The 14,659-nt window shown below is 37.8% G+C and overlaps 2 protein-coding genes across 3 annotated transcripts; one reads left to right on the forward strand and one right to left on the reverse strand.

The window, feature by feature from the left end:
• Positions 1 to 726: 726 nt before the first annotated feature.
• On the forward strand, positions 727 to 9,139 carry LOC112186761 (topless-related protein 4). 2 transcript variants are annotated; one of them, XM_024325270.2, is made up of 26 exons: positions 727 to 884; positions 1,015 to 1,160; positions 1,299 to 1,478; positions 1,573 to 1,686; positions 1,788 to 1,946; positions 2,052 to 2,229; positions 2,315 to 2,438; positions 2,839 to 2,954; positions 3,428 to 3,596; positions 3,729 to 3,838; positions 3,951 to 4,020; positions 4,132 to 4,205; positions 4,370 to 4,465; positions 4,541 to 4,636; positions 5,067 to 5,194; positions 5,306 to 5,540; positions 5,626 to 5,790; positions 5,876 to 5,968; positions 6,193 to 6,339; positions 6,416 to 6,526; positions 6,614 to 6,793; positions 7,137 to 7,265; positions 7,357 to 7,452; positions 7,858 to 8,046; positions 8,152 to 8,318; positions 8,458 to 9,139. In XM_024325270.2, exons 2-26 carry the CDS (start codon positions 1,081 to 1,083, stop codon positions 8,654 to 8,656), a joined length of 3,405 nt encoding a protein of 1,134 aa, XP_024181038.1. In that variant the 5' UTR covers positions 727 to 884; positions 1,015 to 1,080; the 3' UTR covers positions 8,657 to 9,139. The 2 variants fall into 2 exon arrangements, with proteins under 2 accessions (XP_024181038.1, XP_024181039.1); XM_024325271.2 differs by having other exon boundaries at positions 739 to 884; positions 998 to 1,160.
• Positions 9,140 to 9,917: 778 nt separating this feature from the next.
• Positions 9,918 to 11,932, reverse strand: LOC112189744 (monooxygenase 1). The gene is made up of 6 exons (XM_024329089.2): positions 11,816 to 11,932; positions 11,548 to 11,694; positions 11,259 to 11,309; positions 10,949 to 11,117; positions 10,617 to 10,845; positions 9,918 to 10,527 (listed from the first exon to the last, which is right to left on the reverse strand). The coding sequence occupies exons 1-6, from the start codon at positions 11,905 to 11,907 to the stop codon at positions 10,004 to 10,006; spliced, it is 1,212 nt and encodes a 403-aa protein (XP_024184857.1). The 5' UTR covers positions 11,908 to 11,932; the 3' UTR covers positions 9,918 to 10,003.
• Between the last annotated feature and the right edge of the window lie 2,727 nt (positions 11,933 to 14,659).

The raw sequence follows: 14,659 nt of genomic DNA on the forward strand, positions 1-14,659 counted from the left end.
TCTAGAATATGTGTTTTTATCGATGATCAATCACTATGCACATAAAACAAAATCTCTATTTCTCAATTCTCATATATAGTCTACAATTTCTACATTATTCATTTCACAATATGTGTCTTATATTTTAACATGTTTCATAATTTAGACAAAAGTTTTACTCTAATTTACTACTTTTGATTTTATTCACTATCATAAGTAAATTGTTTATACATATACCACATGTGGAATCGACTCAAGTGGCTTAGACACTTTATTGAATAAATAAATACGAGGTCCATATAACAATCTTTTCATCAGTGATGTTCCTATGTAGTATGGATAATTATGAACTACAAAAGTGTGTAACAAAATTTGTCCATCACAATCTAAACGAAGGAAAAAGTTGTCCAAAGCAAAGCAAAAGAGGTGATAATTACCAAGGTATTTAACCCCAGTAATAGTAAAAAAACCAGACTAATAGTAATTAAAAATTGACACCGACTCAACTATCTGAGAGAAACCCGCATATCCAGGCGAAAATAAATCCAAATCCAGCGTTACAAAAGAACCGTATAAGCCAACCGGCTTATCACCCACTATAACCAGAAATCTAACGCATCGTCGGTCTTATATATAAGCAGAGGTACTTATCACATAACCTATCATCATCTCGTCTCGTTCTCTCGCTCACGCTATTTAATTTGTCTGCTACCAGTTTCTCTCTCTCTCTCCTCTTCCCAAATCCCTAACCCTTCTTCTTCTTCGTATAAATAGTCGAGCTTCCCCAAGACCAAAATCAAAGAAAGCTAGAGAGAGAGAAACTAGAAAGAGAGAGAGAGAGAAAGAGAGAGAGATAGAGAGAGTTCTCAAACCCTCTCCGATCTGAGCCATCAATTCCATTCCAGGTAAACCTTCTCCTTCTTCATTTCTCGGTTTGATTTTTCGAAAGCGCTTGGATTTTTTTTCTGGTTTTGATTTTTTTATTTTGGTGTGAGTTTGGTTGTTTGGATTGTGATAGGGGTTTTTGTGGTGTAGTATTGTTGAAATTGAAGCGTGAAGGTTTTGGATCTCTGACTGAATTAGGGCTTGGCAGAGACGAAGATGTCCTCGCTGAGCAGAGAGCTTGTGTTTCTCATACTTCAGTTTCTGGATGAAGAGAAATTCAAAGAGAGTGTTCACAAGTATGCTCAATTTCCTATTTACTTTTGTCAGTTTATGAATTTCGTATTATGTACCTTTTTTTTTTTTTTTTTTTGAATTGAGGAATAATGATTGATTTAATTTTTACTGTGATTGTGATTGTGGTTGTGGTTGTGGAGGTTGGAGCAAGAGTCAGGGTTTTTCTTTAACATGAGGTACTTTGAAGATATGGTGACAAATGGGGAGTGGGAAGAGGTGGAGAAGTATTTGTCTGGTTTCACCAAGGTTGATGATAATAGATACTCTATGAAGATCTTTTTCGAGATACGCAAGCAGAAGTACCTTGAAGCTTTAGACAAGTAGGTGGTTAAGTTTTTCGCCTGTTTTGATTAACTTTACTTGAGTTTTGAAGTAATTTGGATCCGGTTTTGATTAAAAATTGGATTAATGTAGGAGGGATCGAGCAAAAGCTGTGGACATTTTAGTCAAGGACTTGAAAGTGTTTGCAGCATTCAATGAAGAACTTTTTAAGGAAATTACACAGCTGTTGACTCTGGATAACTTTAGGTGAGGAGGAATTGATTGTAGTATTGTTGTTTTGTTGGCTGCGTTTTTGTGTCTGTTTTTTGTATGACGTTTCTTGTTTTTGGTTTTGCATTGCTTCTCAGGGATAATGAACAGTTATCTAAGTATGGTGATACAAAGTCTGCAAGGGGTATAATGCTTGCTGAACTGAAAAAGTTAATAGAGGCTAACCCATTGTTTCGTGATAAACTTCAATTTCCTACCCTGAAAAACTCAAGATTGCGGACTCTTATCAATCAGAGGTACTTGAGAAGCTCCTTCCTCATAGTTCTGAGACTTGATACAGTTTTCCTTGCTTTAATTTTACAAGGCATGATTTCTCAACTTTTGTGACATTACATTTGCAGCTTAAACTGGCAGCACCAGCTTTGTAAGAATCCAAGGCCTAACCCTGACATAAAGACCCTATTTGTAGACCATAGCTGTGGACAACCGAATGGTGCCAGGGCTCCATCCCCTGTTACTAATCATTTAATGGGGGCAGTCCCAAAGACGGGGGGTTTCCCTCCACTTGGTGCTCATGGAGTAAGTTGAACAACCATATATTTTTTCTCTCGTAGTAAGTGATCTACAAGTTAATGTCTTACTCTGGGTGTATATGCATGTGTAGCCCTTTCAGCCCACACCTGCTGCGCTTCCAACATCTCTTGCTGGATGGATGGCCAACTCATCACCTGTGCCTCATCCCTCTGCTTCCGCCGGGCCGATGGGTTTGGCTGCAGCTAACAATGCAGGTACCGCGGTATTACTGGCTGTTTCTAGAGCTATATTAGTGGCTAGCTATAGGGAGCCTTGTCCATTGTTAGTGTGCTCTAAATTTTACAAGATGCGCACTGCACATATAAAAAAATGCGTTAGAAGTTTTATTTGCTTTCTCCTTATTGGGTTTCATCACTTATCATCTTTTTTTCCCTAATAGAATCTCTTTTCTTCTACACATTTTATGTACATGTTTGGTGTTCCCTTGGCATGAGAGCATGGATACTCGGGTGCATTGTCTTTGTTTGAAACCCATTCTGTCTTTACTATTTTTTCAATTTAACATGGGCTTCTGTTTAGCTATTTTTTCCTTTTCGATATTCCAACTGATTTTAATATTTTAGTTTTCATTACAAATTTTACTTATCATTATAGGAGCCCTCTTAAAGCGCCCTAGAACTCCTCCTACCAATAACCCAGCTATGGACTATCAAACAGCAGATTCTGAACATGTGATGAAGAGATCAAGACCTTTTGGAGTAACAGATGAGGTATAAATCTTAGCTGCTAATTGTTTCAGATTGTGATTGTGATTTATCTGATGGAAGTGCGAGTTATATATACTAAATTTGAAGTTTTCCATCCTTTTTGAAGTACATTCTCTTGACAATATTTATCCATTACAAAATTCTTTGTTTTCCTGAATAAATTCCTCAACCATTGGTAGCTGTATGGTATATTTATGCAATGAACTAAAACATGACTTGATGATTAAGGATGGTTAAAATTTCTGGTGAGAAAGCAGCCTTGTTCAGTTTTGCAAATTAGGAACTTAGATTGTCTCAATAACATTTGGATTAATAGCAAACAATTTACACACCAGTCCAGCATTAGGTGATTTGTGATTGACAAGTTGGTGTCAACGATCGTATCTTGATTTTCTTTATTATTTTTAATGACAAATTTTCTTGGTAATCTTCTTAGTTTATGCAATTGGTCTTATATTAACTTAATTTTGCAACAGGCAAATAATCTGCCAGTAAATATTCTGCCAGTTGCTTATCCTAACCAGAGCCATGGTCAGAGTTCCTACTCTACTGATGACTTGCCCAGGAATGTAGTCATGACAATAAATCCAGGTTCATCTGTCAAGAGTATGGATTTCCACCCAGTGCAACAGATTCTACTACTTGGTAAGTAACTATTCAGGGTGAGAGCTGATCTCAATCTTAGTCTAAACAAATTATTCTTTTTGATTTTTTTTTCAAAGTTAAATTTTAGCTTTTATGCTTTCTGTTAATTGATCAGTGATTTCACTCTTTCAGTTGGAACAAATATGGGTGATGTCATGGTATATGAGTTACCAAGCCATGAAAGAATTGCTAATAGGAACTTCAAAGCCTGGGACCTTGCAACATGTTCAGTGGCTCTGCAGGTTTTTTTTTTTTTTTTTTCTTCTTCTCTGTATTTAACTGAGATTGAGTATCATGTGTATGCTTGTTGGAGTCATTATGTGAGTGAACATGTGCCTTCTTATTTTCCGATAGGCAACTTTGGCCAATGATTATACAGCATCGATCAACCGTGTAGTGTGGAGTCCTGATGGAACTCTTTTTGGTAAGTGTTAATGGTGTTGTTTATGTATTACTTATTCTCATTTTAGAAGGTGACCCTGCTAAGTAAATGTTTTCAAGAATTAAAAAATGTTAACTCAGGCTTATTCTACAGGTGTTGCATACTCTAAGCATCTAGTTCACATATACTCATATCATGGTGGTGATGATTTAAGAAATCATCTAGAGGTTTGTCCGTCAAACAATCCCTTTGAATTAAGTTATCTCATCAAATACTACTTTATTTATGTATATTTTTTTTATCATTGGTCTCCTTTTTTTTTTTTTTTTGAGTTATCTTAATTCATATGGGTAAAGATTGACTTAAGCATGGGGGTGTTTCTTGTTTTCAGATTGAGGCACATGCGGGCAGTGTTAATGATCTTGCTTTCTCATATCCAAACAAACAGCTCTGTGTTGTGACTTGTGGCGAGGATAGGGTTATCAAGGTATGATGACTTGCGCTACTTTAGTCTCTTTCTGCAGGTTCAATGATAGTTATACATAAGTTCAATATTTTGCAGGTGTGGGATGCTGTCACTGGGGCTAAGCAGCATACATTTGAGGGCCACGAAGCACCTGTGTACTCGGTGTGCCCACATCACAAGGAGAGTATTCAGGTAATATTCATTTCATTTATCATGTTGATAATAATGTACCCTGAAAAACTTGCTATTTGTTTTTTTGGTTTTTGGTCCCATCTCTACTATATGTGTGCACACTACTTTCCAGTCTTTGGGATGCACAGATGGAAAAAGCTACTGAAGGCATATAGATTCAGGATATGACTTGATAAATACAAACCTTTGTACAGATATGTGATCGATCCAAGTTAGTCTTACTCTTACTAGATGGGGACAATATGAAACAAATTCTTATCATAATAGAACAAACAATTGGAAATTGAAATTGGGGGATCCTAACAACAATAAGTCCTATGTTGTTTCAGTTATTCATAAATTGTAACTTCAGTTTCATGTTTAATAAATTGCATAATATTGATAATTTTGTGTCTAAGTTCTAATATCCTACTATAATTCTTCTTTCCAGTTTATTTTCTCGACAGCAACTGATGGAAAAATAAAGGCATGGCTGTATGATAATGTGGGCTCAAGAGTTGACTATGATGCACCAGGACATTCGTCTACCACTATGGCATACAGTGCTGATGGATCAAGGTAGGCATAATATCAGAATGCTTTACAAAGTCTTTTCTTCCATTAGTGATGCGATGTTTGGTTTTCTTATGTATAAAATTCTGATGGATGTCTAATCTCTGAACATCACAGGCTATTCTCGTGTGGGACAAACAAAGAAGGGGATTCATACTTGGTGGAATGGAATGAAAGTGAAGGAGCTGTAAAGCGTACCTATCATGGTCTTGGGAAGCGGACTGTTGGGGTTGTGCAGTTTGATACCACCAAGAATCGATTCTTGGCTGCTGGTGATGAGTTCATGGTTAAATTCTGGGACATGGACAGTGTTAACCTTTTGACAAGTACAGATGCAGATGGTGGACTGCCGGTAGGCATTACATCATGTTTATTTATTTATTTTTTCAATAAAGTCGTTCTTTCCAACTAATCATCATGGTCTAAAAATTCTGCAGGCTTCTCCTTCTATTAGATTTAACAAAGAAGGAATACTGTTAGCTGTCTCAACAAATGACAATGGTATTAAAATTCTAGCAAATTCAGATGGAATTAGGTTGCTGAGAACAGTGGAGAGTCGTACATTTGATGCTTCCAGAGCTGCTTCTGTGGCTGTTGTGAAGGTAAAGTTTCATTTTGGCATATCTTCAGATTCATTGGCTTTCTTGGGTGGTGTTCACAATGTGTGTCTGCTTCATTATTATGCAGGCCCCAGCAATAGGAGCATTTGGATCGTCTAACATTACTGTTGGAACAGGCATTGGAGATCGAGCAGCTCCGGTGCCAGCCATGGTTGGACTGGTGAGTGTCATGATTATCTCTCATGGGTGACTCAAATCCCAGAAGAAATCCATATAAATCAATGTTGACGTAGAAAGTAAATAATCTTCATATTTGAACCTTCTCATAATATGTGTATTATGCCAGATGAACTGCTTTTGAAACAAATTTTCAATTCTTTTTTAATGGTAGAAAGTAGTGTTATTATGTTCAATGTTTTATTTTTCTTTTTGGATTTTGTGTAGAACAATGACAGTCGAAGTTTGGCTGACGTGAAACCTAGAATTGTTGATGAGTCAATAGAGAAATCCAGGATCTGGAAACTGACTGAAATCAATGAACCATCACAATGCCGGTCTCTGAGGCTTCCTGATAATTTAACAGCAATGAGGGTATTGATTTTCTTTTTGTCTGTAGTTATTCAAATTACTTATTTTATTTCATAATCTGACAAGATAGTTATTGCAGGTGTCTAGGTTAATTTACACAAATTCAGGACTTGCCATATTGGCATTATCATCTAATGCTGTGCACAAGCTCTGGAAATGGCAACGAAATGACAGAACCACGATAGGGAAGGTATATTATTCATACGTTAGATGGTTGCATTTAGTATTTTGTGCATGTCCTGAAGTTTGTGATTGACAAAGAATTCGTCTCTTGTAGGCCACAGCTAGTATTGTACCACAACTGTGGCAACCTGCAAGTGGCATACTGATGACTAATGATATAAGTGATACAAACCCTGAAGATGCTGTTCCATGCTTTGCACTTTCAAAGAATGACTCTTACGTTATGTCAGCTTCAGGCGGGAAAATATCCCTGTTCAATATGATGACATTTAAGGTATGATGTTTTCCCAATACTTCTCTCATTCACCATGTCAAGTGTGCTGGTTGGTAGGTAATGATAAGACACTGCAATGTGTATGAACTGTGCATGCTATGCATAAGAGAAAACTGAACACCCCCCCCCCCCCCCAAAACAGGGGTGTGCGATGAGCACTTTGGGGGTGGTAATAGAATCACTCCACTGCAAAGTGTTAATACTCTATTTGCTTGTAGTTGGATGTAGCTCGCTAGCTTATTCCAAACCATCAGATTTCTATGATCTTATGTTTCCTCTATTGTAGTGGACAATGACAATATTATGTATATGTTATAATCCTGTTACGTTATCTGAATTGCAGACGATGACAACATTCATGCCTCCACCCCCAGCTGCCACATATCTGGCATTTCATCCCCAAGACAATAATATCATTGCCATAGGCATGGAAGATTCTTCCATCCAGATTTACAATGTTCGGGTTGATGAGGTCTGTATTAACTGAAGCTATAGATTTGTTACTTGGTTATGATACTGCAACATGGGATTATTAACAAACTATATATGCTCCCTTGTTACAGGTTAAAACTAAGCTAAAAGGTCATCAGAAAAGAATAACGGGCCTTGCCTTCTCACATGTTCTTAATGTGCTTGTATCCTCGGGAGCTGATTCTCAGGTATTAATGTAGACTGTTTGGGTGTGTATATGTTTGCATGTCAGTCTGCTACTGCTAAGATGACACAAGAAGCTTTTTATCACAAGAAGCCACACCAAAAGGATTAGACAGAGTTTCCAAATTGTTTATAGGTCAACTTCATAGTGAACTGATTCTGTGGCATTTCACACTTACCATTGAAACCATTTCATTAGTATAACCTTAACAGCCTGGAATTGCTTTTCTATAATGCATCTCACCTGAATGTGTCTGCCCGGACTTTGTCCCATATCTCAGCCAAATTCTATTGTTATCTGCTCTCTTGCTTTTCACTATTGTTGTATCTCCTTTGCTGAAGCAAGAAAAACATGATTAGCTTGACTAGCTTCTGGAAGTCGTCAATGTCTTTATTTCTGTTCTCTGCAGTTGTGTGTTTGGAACACGGATGGATGGGAGAGGCAAGCTAGTAAATTCCTTCAGATTCCAAGTGGGCGAGCTGCTGCCCCTCTTGCAGATACTCGGGTTCAGTTCCACTTGGATCAGATACACTTGCTGGCAGTTCATGAAACACAGATAGCCATTTATGAAGCACCAAAATTAGAATGCCTCAAGCAGGTGAGCGTCTCCCCCCCCAACCCAAAAATAAATAAATTGTTTGCTGTGTTGTTTTAGGATTTGATTAGTGTTACTGACGTTAATGGAATGATGTTTCTTATATAGTGGGTCCCACGAGAGGCTAGTGGTCCAATCACACATGCTGCTTATTCCTGTGATAGCCAGTCAATTTATGTTAGCTTTGCAGATGGAAGTGTGGGGGTGCTTACTGCTACAACCCTCAGGTTGAGATGCCGAATATTACCAGCTGCTTATTTACCTCCAAATCCAAGGTAAAAGCCTTACTTGTCAGTATGATGGCAGTGTTGATGTACTTTTTTCAAACTTACTTCCTTTTTACTTGTGGTCAATTAGGATACTTGTGGTCTTTATGTGTTGGGAATGGCATATCTAACAACAAAATTTTAACAGCTTAAGCGTGTATCCTCTTGTTGTCGCGGCACATCCATCGGATCCCAATCAGTTTGCACTAGGTCTTACAGATGGTGGAGTGCATGTACTTGAGCCATTAGAATCAGAAGGAAAATGGGGCACCTCCCCTCCAACTGAAAATGGTGCTGGGCCTAGCACCGCTTCTGGAGCAGCAGGTTCGGATCAACCTCAAAGGTGACAATATTATGTGCATCCTTTCGACAACAAACTTCCGAGTGTATGTATCCATCCGTGTGCCCTTTCCTGGTCTCACCATATTTATTCATTTTTTTGTGAGGAAGCTGCGGATATAGGAATCTATAGTTTTAGGATACTTGAATTAACCCAGTAGAATTGGTTATAGTGGCATCTGAAAGTAGGTTGTGTGAGGCAATTTCCCTCATTTAGGATAATTGGAGAAGTATGAATTCATAGTTTTAAGTTTTGAAGACAATGCAGTGCCGACCAAATCAGACAATGAGGGAATTCAGCAAAAGATTTTAGTTTCTTTGATTCGCGCCAACTGTTCATTTTTTTTTGTCTAAATTATTCACCAAGATGTTACCCAGAATTTAGTTTCTTGATTGGGAATCATAGTCAGACATGTTTATCAAAAGTATTTATGATTGTAATTTCCTGTAGTTAATTTTCTGGTGTTAATAAGAAGTCGGTTCATTGCATCGAATGTGTGTTTATCCTAGTTTTGATAACCTTATTTGTGCATCTGCCAAGCCTAACAAAATCGCCACCCAAATTTAAGAGATTCCGAGTTTGGTTGGATTTGTTGTGTGTTGATGGGAGACTCTTCTACATTTTCAGTGGGGAATTGCAAGAGAAGGAATATTGCAAGTGTCTTCTGAGTTGATTTTTGAAATATAAGACCTAATGAAAATGGATTTTGGGTTACTCTAAAAAAAAGAAGAGGATTTTGGGAAGACCTCTGCATTTGACCTAGGGCAACAAAATTTTCAAGCTCTTCATAGTTCTTACATGGTTAAGAGATGTACCATGTCAATGTCATCTCCGAACTCCATAGTCTTAGCTTTCATGAGCTTAAACACGAAGACTACCAAAAAAAAAAAAACAGCATTGCCGACCACATTTAGTAGTTAAAGGCTGTGCCGGTGAAATTTCATAAGCAAATGCCGTTTCATATGAATTTCATGTTGGTGATTGATTTTCGTACCTCCATAGATGTATGTAGTTAAACAGTGCGACATATTTGCTTAGTTGGCATACCATTATATGAAGAATGTTCCAATGACAAATAGTCATTTAGTTGGAGATCATGTTCTATAGTATTGAGCATGTTAATATTTTGCTCTCATAAAAAATCGAGGAATTCAGTGCAGGGCCGTGACCTTAAGCCAGTGAGTTTTGGACGCATAACTTAATTAGCACGTTCTAAAATTCGCTAACTCAAATTCGTAAGGCTTTGTTGGTAATTTGAAATGTAACTTTAACAAACTTGTTATTTGAAACGTTAAGGAACATGTACTTAATTGATAATCATTTCATAAGCATAAGCCCGAGTCATGAATCTTAATCAGAGGGTACCACAATCATAACGAGTATGTCCATGCGAGTCGTAGAATATGATCGCCATGAACACAGTGCATATGAACTTGATAAATTTTGATGAAGTATCATGCATTTTCCCAATTAGGTACGTCTGCAAAGATAGTCTTAGAACTCGAGGTTTCCGCTCTTTTAGGTATTCATCAAGTGCTTCTTCTACCATCGTCTTGCTCATTCTTCCACTTGGAATACCAACAATAGTCCTTCGCGCCAAGCACCTAGCCAGCACAACTGCATCTTCCAAAGAGGCTGAGCCACCTTGAGCAATGAACGGAGCCATTGCATGCCAGGCATCTCCTGCCACTGTTACTGTTCCCACCCGAAATCGTCTTCGTAGTACGTCACACGGTGGTCGGTATCTCATGTAGTCTGAAAGATGTAGAGACTCTAGTGAGCAATTCTCTACCATCTCTTTGATGCTAGAAGGAAAGTCCTTCACTGATGCAGCTGCCATATCCCCTATTAATTTCTGGCTGTGGGAGATCTTGGACTCTGTTCATGCATATATACATAAGTACGTACATACTTAGATTATAAAACGGTAGGGGACTAGTATCTAAATATCTAATTTAATTACATACTGCACGATATATATTTGCGAGTAAGGAACCAATAAACCAGGTTGGTGGTCATGGGCAATAGTCCGACTTGAACATCATCTTTTTTGGTGAGTTTGAGCTCACTGCCGAATTCATGACCGCTTGGATAACTTGTGAAACCTCTTATCCCACATACGTTGAATATATTTGTAGCCGTCGCCCCCATCATATATGAAATCGTAGAGTTCACTCCATCGCATCCGATCACAACCTGAAGGATGCTCCATACATTATTTAGAAGAAGAAAAAATGATGATAATAACGTTTAGAGACATTGGCAGGCACCGGAATTCTGAATATGGAGCAATACGTACCTTGGCATTCAAACTGGTTCCATCTTGAAGTTTAAGAACTGGAGAAGAAGTTATGGGATCCAACTCGATAGAAAGTACGTTGCACCCAAAACGTACGGTGTTTTGTGGCAGATTATCAGCCATGATATTCATCAGATCAGTCCTTTTCACACATCGTAATTCTTCTTTCCTGTTATGATATTACATACAACTTAAAAAAATGTCACTGTTTTTATGAAGCTATGGAGGAAAAAGAAATTTTAACATACTTTTCTTCTGGTGGAGAGTAGAAATGCAAAGAAAAACAAAAAAAGCTTGATCAAGAACTCACCCAACTGGTAATTTTTGTAGCTTGTTGTCATTAAGTGACTTAAATTGTCCCCTGAAAAGAAATCAAATTATCAAATCACACAGCAGAAATTAATAGTAAAACATTATCTGCTGAGAATATAATGCAACAGTGAACACAGGAATAAACAGTGAAGCCAAGAAAAAAAACAACTAGAAACAGTGAACATAGAGATTATTTTTCTTATTACTACAGTGAAGCAATCCCAATTCCCAAACAAACTCAAAACAATTTTTTCTTTTTTATGTGTGAGAGGGAGAGAGAGATTTACGATAGTATAGGATTAGCAGTTTGTCTAAGATAGGAGGCAACACCAAGTTGATCAAGTGCACGCCATCCATTAGATTGAATAATGATAGCTACTCCCGTTGCTCGCAAACTCTCTGATCTTTCTAGGACCAAGCTTCTTATGCCCTTCCTGCACCCCAGAAAATATCAGAGGATCCCTCACTTCTAATAAAGATCTATATATTGTTCTCTATATATGTGGAAATGCATCAGATTAATAAAAATAAAGACAAAAACTAAACTAATTAAACCTGTGAAGAGCAAGAGCAGTGGCAAGGCCACAAATCCCACCACCCACAATCACAATATTTTCTCTTGTATCTTCTGCCATCTCCATCATCATTGCCTTTGATCTAATTTTCTTCTTGTGAAAGAGAGAATTTCAAGTAACTAGCTTGTATGTTTAAAGTGCATATATATAAATTCGCAACGCACCAACCTTGCATTAGTTAACAAGCATTCTTTGCATGTTATTAGTTCCACGAATTGCATGGCTAAGTATATGATCGAGCCGCACAAATTCAATGAAGGTTCCTTTAGTATAGGGAGGGAGGGAACCAAATTTCCAAAAATTATTAATTGTTTTCCAAAATTTATTAATTGTTTGCCCTTTCTTTGGCAGAAAAGATAGAAATTAGCCATTAAACAGAAAATCAATAAGGTTATCATGCTTCTTTGAAGTAGTGACAACCTCACATCTATAGGGAAGCAGATGGTTTATAGCTTTTTCCATAGCTTTAGGGTTCAGGTCCATCCAGAAAAATTAATGGTTTTCCTTTCCTTTAAGGCCTCATTTGGTTCACGGGAAATCGATTCCCTTGTCTTTCCTGTGGGGAAGGGAAACTAAAATTCCCGTCTAATTTTTAGTGTTTGGTAAAGTAGGGAAAGCATTCAGGAAAGATCATTTGATTTCCCTTCCGATGTTTGGTTAGTGCAGGAAAGGAAAATAAAAATATATCAATGTTTCAATAATACCCTTCTATTTTAAAATAAAAACAATCTGGAATGAATTTTCAACACTACCAAGGGTACTCAAGCAATTAATGCGAGAGTATTATTGTCCAAAATTATTGCAATTAATGCTGGGAAATGGGATGGGAAACTCAATCCCATGAAGTTTGAGTGGAATGAGTTTACCCCCAACTTTCCCCTATATCAGGAAAACATTTCCGGACTTTGTGGTTACCAAACAAAGGAAAGGAATAACTTTCCTTTCCCAAGTCCTCAAATCCGCAAAACAAACGAGGCCTAAAAGAAACGATTGCGTTGTGAGAAGCACCTAACCATACTTTTTATTTATTTATCATCAGAAACCTAACCATACTTAAAAAAAAAAAAAATAATAAATAAAAAAACAATGCTTAGGTTACTCTCTCTGAGAGGTAGGTGGAGGTCGTGGTCTTATGGCGGCGGCTCTGCAAATTGGGCTGGAGGAGATGGAATTTCCCTCTCGTCTGGTCGCTGGGAGATTAAGGGTTGTGGGGTTCCTCGTAGTCGGCATCTCAAATTTAAGGGTGGTGGTGAGTCTGTGTTGCGAGGAGTTTCTCGCGGCGAATATGAGGGATCTGGGTAATTCAGGATTGAGGATGGCTGGATAGGAATAGATTCGGTGAGTGGTGCTGGTCACGAGGTCGCGCAGTGGAGAGCCGGGCCCCGATCTTCCTCGTGTGTTCGTGTTGTGCTGAGTGGCTAGGTGCTGTCGGCGAATGGTGACATAGATGATGATTGCGGCGCTGGGCTAGCAATGGTTCCACCGACCTGTGCCGGAGTAAAGCTGGCTGCTGTTGGGAGCGGCGACTATGGCGGTGGGCGGTAATGGAAGTCTTCCTCGACTGGCGTCGTCGAATGGAGGTGGACTGGTACTCCGCCTTGCTGGGTTTGGGTGGCCTTAGCAAGTCCAGTTGGGCTTTGAACCCTTCTGGGCCTAGTGCTACGGTTTCCCTGTCTTTTGGGCCTCTATCTGGCATATGGAATAGTTGGGCTGCTGGGCTAGTTTATTTTAATTTTAATTACTTTTATGTAAAAATTCATTCTCCTATGGAGAATGAACTCGTAGCTTCTCTCTGAGTTTTGTCGCCAAAAATAACCAGGATGTCTTGGCCTTTTAGAGAATGTTCGAGGTTAGATTTTGGCAGGGCTTCATGATTTTTAAAAAGGTTGAATTATTTAGGTAGTGACTCTTTTGATAGTCCCAAAGGGATGAGTTATTATGTGTAATTTCGCTGATCAATGCAATGTGTTGACAATTCTCTCCAAAAAAAAAAGTGGAATGAAACAAATAATCAATAGCTCGACTATTATGAAATGTAAGTTTTGGCTTGGCGGGCCATACTTTTGATGGGAGAAACCAACTAGGTAACCTTGGTCATCACGAATAGTAAAGGAGGAGTTATCCATTGAGGTCCATATTAATCTTCAGCTACTAAGGCCATCTCCAGTAATGGAGGGCTATATTGGGTCCGGGTCTAAATTTTAGCCCTCAAAATATAATTATTTAATAAATGGTCTCCAGCAATGCGGGGCCAAATTTTAGCTCTTTTTAATATTTTATTATTGTTTGATTAATTTTTTAAAATTTATGATCTTATTATTCTAAACTAGATTATATTTTGAGATGTAAATATTTTTTCTAACGTGTCAAAATTTCAACAAGATAAAATATCTATGTTGAGGTGAATTATAAAAGGAAAATAGAAGGTGTGAAATAATAGAGAAATGATGCATGTATTTATAGAAAAAATGAGATTTTGAAAATTTTTAACGTTTTGATAAAAAAAATTACAAATAAATAAGTAACTAGTCGTTGCATGTAATCCTAGCCATTCATTTGATCCCTTTAAATTTGGTCTGGGCTAGCCAAATGGCTATATTTGGCCATCTTCTAAGCCCTTTGGCCCTTTTATGACCCTTTAACCATTTTCTTGTTTGTTGTTGGAGATAAAAAAGGGACTACAATTTAGGAAATGACCCTTTAGACCCAATTACTGGAGGTGGCCCTTCATTGGTTATTGAGTTTATGAGCCACAAAAAATTGAAGAAGTTCCTTTATTTTATAGGCGACATTTGCCCTAAACTTCCTATATATATATATATAT

The sequence above is a fragment of the Rosa chinensis genome, chromosome 2, assembly GCF_002994745.2.
Source record: "Rosa chinensis cultivar Old Blush chromosome 2, RchiOBHm-V2, whole genome shotgun sequence".
Classification (NCBI taxonomy): Eukaryota; Viridiplantae; Streptophyta; class Magnoliopsida; order Rosales; family Rosaceae; genus Rosa; species Rosa chinensis.

Bases quoted from the DNA above. Each gene is read 5' to 3' on its own strand.
- LOC112189744 (XM_024329089.2), bottom strand. From the start codon at position 11,907: ATGATGATGGAGATGGCAGAAGATACAAGAGAAAATATTGTGATTGTG. The intron at 11,118-11,258 runs GTGAGTTCTTGA...ATATCATAACAG, and splicing joins CTACAAAAATTACCAGTTGG to GAAAGAAGAATTACGATGTG. The intron at 10,528-10,616 runs GTATGTAATTAA...ATGCATGAACAG, and splicing joins TCGCAAATATATATCGTGCA to AGTCCAAGATCTCCCACAGC.
- LOC112186761 (XM_024325270.2), top strand. From the start codon at position 1,081: ATGTCCTCGCTGAGCAGAGAGCTTGTGTTTCTCATACTTCAGTTTCTG. The intron at 2,230-2,314 runs GTAAGTTGAACA...ATGCATGTGTAG, and splicing joins CTCCACTTGGTGCTCATGGA to CCCTTTCAGCCCACACCTGC. The intron at 7,453-7,857 runs GTATTAATGTAG...TGTTCTCTGCAG, and splicing joins CCTCGGGAGCTGATTCTCAG to TTGTGTGTTTGGAACACGGA.